The sequence below is a fragment of the Triticum urartu genome, chromosome 2 (genome assembly GCF_003073215.2).
Source record: "Triticum urartu cultivar G1812 chromosome 2, Tu2.1, whole genome shotgun sequence".
NCBI classification, from domain to species: domain Eukaryota; kingdom Viridiplantae; phylum Streptophyta; class Magnoliopsida; order Poales; family Poaceae; genus Triticum; species Triticum urartu.
Window position 1 is genome coordinate 525,776,811 of NC_053023.1, and position 7,631 is coordinate 525,784,441.

The 7,631-nt window shown below is 44.3% G+C and overlaps 1 protein-coding gene across 1 annotated transcript; it reads left to right on the top strand.

Moving 5' to 3' along the window:
• The first annotated feature begins 5,468 nt into the window (after window positions 1-5,468).
• LOC125541764 (protein AUXIN-REGULATED GENE INVOLVED IN ORGAN SIZE-like) lies at window positions 5,469-7,100 on the top strand. Its single transcript, XM_048705099.1, has 2 exons — window positions 5,469-5,710; window positions 6,252-7,100. The coding sequence occupies exon 2, from the start codon at window positions 6,411-6,413 to the stop codon at window positions 6,849-6,851; it is 441 nt and encodes a 146-aa protein (XP_048561056.1). The 5' UTR covers window positions 5,469-5,710; window positions 6,252-6,410; the 3' UTR covers window positions 6,852-7,100.
• The last annotated feature ends 531 nt before the right edge of the window (window positions 7,101-7,631 follow it).

The window sequence follows — 7,631 nt, forward strand, 5'->3', positions numbered from 1 at the left end:
ACGCCGTTGCCGAGGTGTCTCCTCCGGCGCACCCGTCTGCCCGTCTGCCGCCCACCGGTGCTATATAAACCGTCGCTTCGGCCCAAGCCACAGTCATCCCTCTCTATACCACTCCCCACCATGGATCCCTCCGCGGCCAAAGCTGTTTGGGACGGGCTGGCGTTGGAGTAGAAAGAAGGCCATGGCCGCCATGACGCCGACTGGCAGTCCGGTAGGCAGCCAGAGGACGTGCAAATGGAGGACGCCTCCAACGACGATCCAACACCACCCTCTTCTTCCTCCGCCGCACCCTCACCAGTGCATTGCACCCTGACCATCGGCGAGGCCCGTTCCCATTATATGGACATTGTGTGTGAGGAGCGGGAGGAGCAGTTTAGGGAGGCGCAGACCGACGCCAACTACAACCACAACCTCCTCCAGAAGCATCTACAGGCGGAGGAGCAGGTCACCGTCGGCAGGGCAGTCGCGCCGAACGCGGACCTGGCGGAGCAGGAGGCACTGCTCGAGTCCTACCGTTCCGCCCGCGAGATCCGCCTCGCCCGCTGGCAGTACCGACAACGGGTGGCGGAGGTGGCGGCCGTCGGCAAGGAGCAGGAGGACGACGCGGGCGAGGCATTGTTTGGCGACACAGACGACGAGGAGGCCGCGCCCCAGCGCCACGACCACGAAGAAGCCGGCACGTCTGCATGCGTTTCCGACAGCGAGGAAGAGTAGTGCACGGTATGTCGCCACCACTCGGGTCCCAAGAAGGCCACCACTTTTCCCCTTCTGTCGACGCCAAGCTTGGTGGGCTCAGCATCGACGACCAATTAGTCGCTTGGTGGCGATGTCGAGGCGGACAACTTCACTTCCAGGGGCTCCGGAGGCAGTGGTCACGGAGGCGGAACTGGAAAAGGGCAGTGGTCACGGACGCCGGCGATCATTTAGATTAGCCCGCCTAGCACCGCTTTCATGTATTTGTAATGAAACCCGTCATGTTTATATGAAAATCTGGTCATTTTATATGAAATCCGTCATGTTTGCACGAATTTCGTCCGGTTGGTTCGAGTTATTGTGAAAATGTATGCGGCTAGTGTTGGATGGATGCCTTCTACATCTATGTCCATGGATTGCCCCCTCACCCTGTCCGCGGATGGATGCGGAAGGTTTTTTGTAGGTTGCCGTTGGAGATGCTCTTAACATTTGCTTATACTCCATCCGTCCAAAATAATTGAAGTTCTAGCTTTGTCCCAAGTCAAGCTTGCCTAATTTTGATCAAATCTACAGAAAAATGTGATGATATCTGCAACACCAAATATATATGTCACTGAAATGTATTTCATAAAAAAGCTCATTAGACTAATTTGGTATTCTAGACGTTAGTATATATTTTCAACATACTTGGTCAAACTTAAATAAGTTTTATTTGAGACACTCCCAGAACTTCAAATTTTTGTGTGTGTGGGGGGGGGGGGGGCGGGGGGGGGGGGGGGGGGCACTTCTGATCTGTTCATCACCTGTCATGGTAGTACAAGGAACATCAGGAATAATAAAAATAATCCAGACATGTAGACCACCTACCGACGACTACAAGCACCAGAGCGAGCCGATGTATTCATCACCTGTCATGGTAGTACAAGGAACATTAGGAATAATAAAAAATAATCCAGACATGTAGACCACCTATTTAGCAATATACAATTATCAAAGATAAGACTAAGAGATAATCCATTGTACATAATTCTCTATTGTCTATTCTGAATTATGTGGCGGGCTTAAGATAAAACTTTCTTACCATCCATTATACATGCCATAATGTGTTGTGTATATGAACAACAATATTCCACGGTTTTCCCGCTCTTCATAATGGTTCTCTCTTTACTATTGGTATCTTTTTTTTGGAAAAGGAGGTTGACCTCCGGCGCCTCTGCATCAGTTGATGCATGCAGCCATATTATTAAAAAGTGTAACAAGGTCTTAAGTTCCAAGGAAGCTCATAAACCGAGCAAAAATTAAAAAAATAAATCTGTAAAACGCCACATCCGGCGATAATGCGCCACGTCCGGTGATAACGCCCCACATCCGGCGATAAAGAACAGGCTACGATGCCTATACACCTAGCCTATTATTAATTCACCATCCAAATCAACTGAAGATATCCCGTGCTACCGTCTCCCAGCGGTTGCACGCAATAGCCAAAATCTCCCTGTAGTCCGCATGAGTGAGTAATGACCACATACAGATCCAAGCTGTAGCTCTGTAGTTAATCTGCAAAAAATTAGTGAATTTTGTCCCATTAAAAATCATATCATTTCTAGTGTTCCATATATCTCAAAATAGTGCACATATCCCTATCTGAATATGTTTAGCTATGTGTGTGTCCACTTCATTAATCCACGTCCCAAATAACGTGTTTATGCTCATTGGGGGATGAACGTTAAAAGCTATATGAATTGATCGCCATAACAATTTTACAAGTGGACACTCGAGAAAAAGGTGTTTAATCGACTCATTTTGATCACAAAAACAACACATGGAGTTACCAACCCAATTCCTTTTCATCAAATTATTTTTGGTCAAAATGACTCCTTTGTGGACGAGCCACATAAAGATTTTGATGCGACACGGAATATTAATCTTCCATATGTGCAAAGACCTCGACAATGGCCCGAAATCAATTAAGTTCAAATACATGGATTTCACAGAGAAAATTCCATTCGTGGTTAACTTCCAGCTAATTGTATCTGCCTGGTTTGAAAGTTGAACATCCATCAACCTATGGACCAGGTGCAGTCAAGCATTCCAACGTCCCCCTACAAGGGATCTCCTAAATTGGATATTAAGTGGTACCGAGTTTAATACTGTTACGACATAATCCTCCTTATGTTTCACAATATTATAAAAGGAAAGGTATTGCAGATCGTCTCCCCTAGTCAGGTATCCTCCCAAAATCTAGTAGTGGTACCATTACCAATAGGAACTTCACCCGTTGGAAGAAAGTTACTTTTGTCCTCATTAACCCCTTCCAAAAGGGTGAGTCCGTTGGCCTTGCATTCACCTGGGCTAAAGTCTTAGAGTGTAGGTATTTATTTCGCAAGATTTGTACCCACATGCCCTCGGTCTTAATAGATAGTTTGTATAGCCATTTTCTAAGCAGACATCTATTCTTTGCCTCTAAATTTTCGATCCTTAACACACCTGGTCTTTTGGTCTACACATGATATCCCATCTAGCCAGTCTGTATTTGTTCTTGGCCTCATAGCTTTGCCAGAGGAATCGGGATTTGTGGAAATCTAGTCATTTCCGTACCCTACCGATACTTTAAAGAAAGATAAGAGGAACATCGGCAAACTCGTCAAAATTGAGTTAATCAAAACCAGCCGACCTCCATAAGACATTAGCTTGCCCTTTCAACAACTTAATTTTTTTCTTTCAAATATATCTTCTATACATTTCCATTCTTTGTTTGTTAAACGTCTATGATGAATTGGGATCCCTAGATAACTAAATGGTAAGAATCCCATTTCACAACCGAACAAGTTTCTCTAGTCGTCTTGTTCTTCTTTGGCTCTTCCAAAACAGAACATTTCGCTTTTATTGAAGTTGATTTTTAGCCTAGACAGTTGCTCAAAAAGGCATAAAATAAGCTTCATATTCCTAGCTTTTGCAAGATCGTGTTCCATGAATATAATAGTATCATCCGCTTATTATAGAACGGAGACGCCCCCCTCTCCAAGATGGGGGACGAGTCCTCCTACTTGGTCACTCTCTTTAGCCCGACTAATAAGTACTGCCAACATATCCGCTACAATGTTAACAGCACAGGAGACATGAAGTCCCCCTCTCGTAACCCCTTACGTGCCTGGAAATAATTGCCTGTGTCATCATTGACCTTTATCACGACACTGCCTTTCTGTATGAATGAATCCACCTGTGATCTCCAAGCTTCATTGAACCCCTTCATACGTAAGGCTTGCTGGAGGAAGGGCCATTTGACCTTATCATGCACTTTTTCAAAATCCTCTTTGAAGATAACACGTGCAACGTTTCATGTAGGACCACAACCCCTTATAGGATTTGTCGTCCTGTCATGAAGGCAGTTTGAGTTGGTTGCACAACCGAATGTGCTATCTGTGTCAACCTATTCGTGCCAACCTTTGTAAAATTCTTAAAGCTTACATTGAAAACACAGATCAGTCTAAATTGCTCAATGCGAATAGCTTCCACCGTCTTTGGCAACAACGTTATTGTTCTAAAATTAATACGAGACACATAGCCTGCAATTACCGGCCTTGTTGCACCCTTTCACCATCCGATCATGCAACCGTGAAAAATATTTGGATGCGACCGGCTCTCATCTAAAGATAAGAATTAATTAAATACTAGTATCTAAGTGACATTAGCACAAAAAAAGAAAAAAGAAAGAAAAATCTGCAAAGTTTCACATAAAATCAAATGGCACAGGAGTTAGACGGTACTACTTTGTTAATTTTTATGTCTATATCTATACCAATATAAAAAGACTCAGAGAGGCAGATCTAATTAACCTCGGACATCAAATCATGTCAATCCAACGACCTAGACTGCTTTAATGTCGAGCGCTCAACACGTTTAGCATGCAGTTAATTTCATGCCAAATATAGTGCTAATTACATAGTAACACATAAATAATATCATATTTAATATCCGCATGCACTTAATATACTTTCTGAATTAATGTGCATTGCACGTACACATTGACCAGTAGAAGACCCAAAAGGCAGATCCAACTGATCTTGGCCATTGAACTAAGTCAATCCAACGACCTAGACTGCTCGAATGACGAACGTTAAACGTATTTAACGTGCATTTAATATCATACCAAATATTGTAGTAATCACATAATCAACACACAAATAATAGCATAACTAATATCCACGTGCAATTAATATATTACGTAAATATTAACGTGTGTTGCACGTGCGTATTTACTATTAGATGAGAAATAGCATACTCCCCTTTCATCTATATAGGGCTTAATGTGTTTTTCAAGACCGCCTTTAAATATTGACAAGGTTAATAAGACATGAGATGTACAATACTTTAAAAATTATATCATTGGAAGCTCCTTTCATATATGAATTTGCACCAAGAAAAATCTACAGCTGCAAATCAGAGTGACACGTAGGACCAACCAAAGAAAAAAGAGAGAAGTATTTTCCGCAATGAGGGACGCGGCCAGACAGTCAAGATTCCGCTAAAACCATAAACAAAGTAGCTTCACTACCGATCGATCGACGGCCCTAGATTTCCGCTGCGATTAACAATGCCGCGCTGCTGGCACCTGAGTGGATCGTACGAGCTCCCCGACCAAGGCCGCGAGCGGGGTGGGGGCAGCTGCATAGAAATTGAAAAAGAGGGCAGCGAGAAACACGTACGAGGCCAGGGGAGACGAACCCCCCTTCCTTTCCATCCCCCCCTGCTTATAATACTCCCCCACCATCGCCACAACTTGCATGCGACGCCATGACGACTAATACTACCCCTGGCCTCCGGCTGGATGCACTGCATCCAGCCCTCCCTTTCCCCGCCTTCGTTCTTTTTCTTCCTGCTCTCATCTGCCTGTCTGCATCTCCCAGTCCATGAACCAGCGATCGTAGAAGTCCCGGTCGGTGCTGGAGCACTGCCGATGTGCATACCAAGCTTGATGCCCAGGAAAAGATGCTAGCTGATGTGCCATCGGTTTCACCAGGTAGACATACACATGCTTCGATTTTTACGTTGACATCTGCCTATGCATGTGATGGTATATCTATTTTTGTCGGTGTGTACGTACCTTGCTTACATACATACACACGGATCAGTAATTGCATGCTTGGATTGTACTACTCGGGGACTCACGGATGAATTAGTAATGAGTATATATTTGATTGCTATTTTTGTCCTACCTATATAGTTAGGGATTCTTTCCCAGATACTAGATGTAATTAGTAATGGTTGTGTTAGTTGGGAACTGGTCTTTGGGGTAATCATTTCGCCCTGTTTACTCGTAGGAAAATTTAGGGGCTGGCCGGGTCCCTTTTCTGAAAGAACAAGGAATGCCATTTTGTCTACTTTATGATGTTGTCCTCCCTTTTTCTATGGCTTTACAGAGTTTTCTTCTTGAAATGTAGTAAAACGGAACCTCTAGCGGTATACATACACGTAAAGCTTACGCAAGGAAAAGACTGGTTACTGAGTAGCTTGATTGCTTCACATGCTGATAAGATATCCTTTTTCGCAACAATCCACAGGATTTGTAGATTGCCAGATCTGATCTGATTCAGCGAGAATTCTGAGCTACCAAAGCTGCTTCGACTCAAAGCTCTACCACTGCCCTATCTTGCACTTTAAGAAGACTCGATCGTCACGGAAAGAGCAGAGAGAGGTATCAAATTCCATGCTAGCTCCTCATGTTCTTGAGCGCAAGAAATGAGTCTTCCGAGTCGGAGGACATCCAAGAATTGATCAACAGTGGCCTCAAGTGCAACGCATCCACGCCAGCCGACGACATGGAGAGCGGCAGAGGCGGGGCACGAGCTGCCGGAAGCACGTCGTCGTCATCGCCCCTGCCCATGGTTCTGCCGTCCGAGCAGAAAGCACGGTACAGCACGGAGGAGGATCCCAGTCGTTGCAGCTGCAGCGATAGCTTCTTCGGCAAGTACTTTTCATTCCTCCTGCTCATGTTCGTCACCGCGTCGCTGGTGATCCTCCCGCTCGTCCTGCCACCGCTGCCTCCGCCTCCGTCGATGCTGATGCTGGTGCCAGTGGCAATGCTGGTGATGCTCCTGGTGCTGGCGTTCATGCCGACGTCAGGCGGCCGCAGTGCGACGGGCCCGACTGCCTACCTGTAGATAACTAGTACGTCCTTTTCTTGTTTTTTCTTTTGGATTTGGTGATAGGGTAGTCATGGAATCAAGTTTATGCCCATCAGTTGAAGCCTAGAAGGTACCTGCTGCTTTTCCCCGTATACTAAATGAGTATTTATCATGGGATTTGTCCAGCTAAATGAGGCCTTTGGTCAGAACAACGCCGTGACTAATTTGCGCCTTCTTTATTAACTATGCTTTGCCATATTAACACGAAACATTGTAGTACAAGGAGATGAATTTACGTATTTTACCATGATAATTGATGTTGTCATTTTCAAAAGCCATTTAATTTCTTGAATACAGAGGGCTCACTATGGTTCGAGGCTTCCAGCACCTGATTGTGAAATTTTTATTATTTTTTAATATCAATAAGCCTTCGTTATTCTCACTTGTTTCTTGTGATACCAGGCAATAGCTTTCATGTATGTTTACAGCTGCTACATAAAACATGCACCCACTTGATAACATGCATCATTTGAAGATTTCAACATGCCACTGATCATGATTTTCTTGCATACCATCTAGGAATTTCTTTGCTTCAGCAACTTGTTTTCCCATGATCGTTCCTCCTGCGACAGTGTCAAGCATGTTCTTTGATAAAAGATTTAAAGTTTTATAAAAACATGAATAATTAACCATTCTTTCATGTCATGGTTAGTACAATTCTTAACAACTTCTTTAATACGTTCCCACATAAGCGCTAGTGGCTTCCGGTCTTCCTGCTTGAAACATGTAATATTAGCATGTAGATGCATGGTTTTG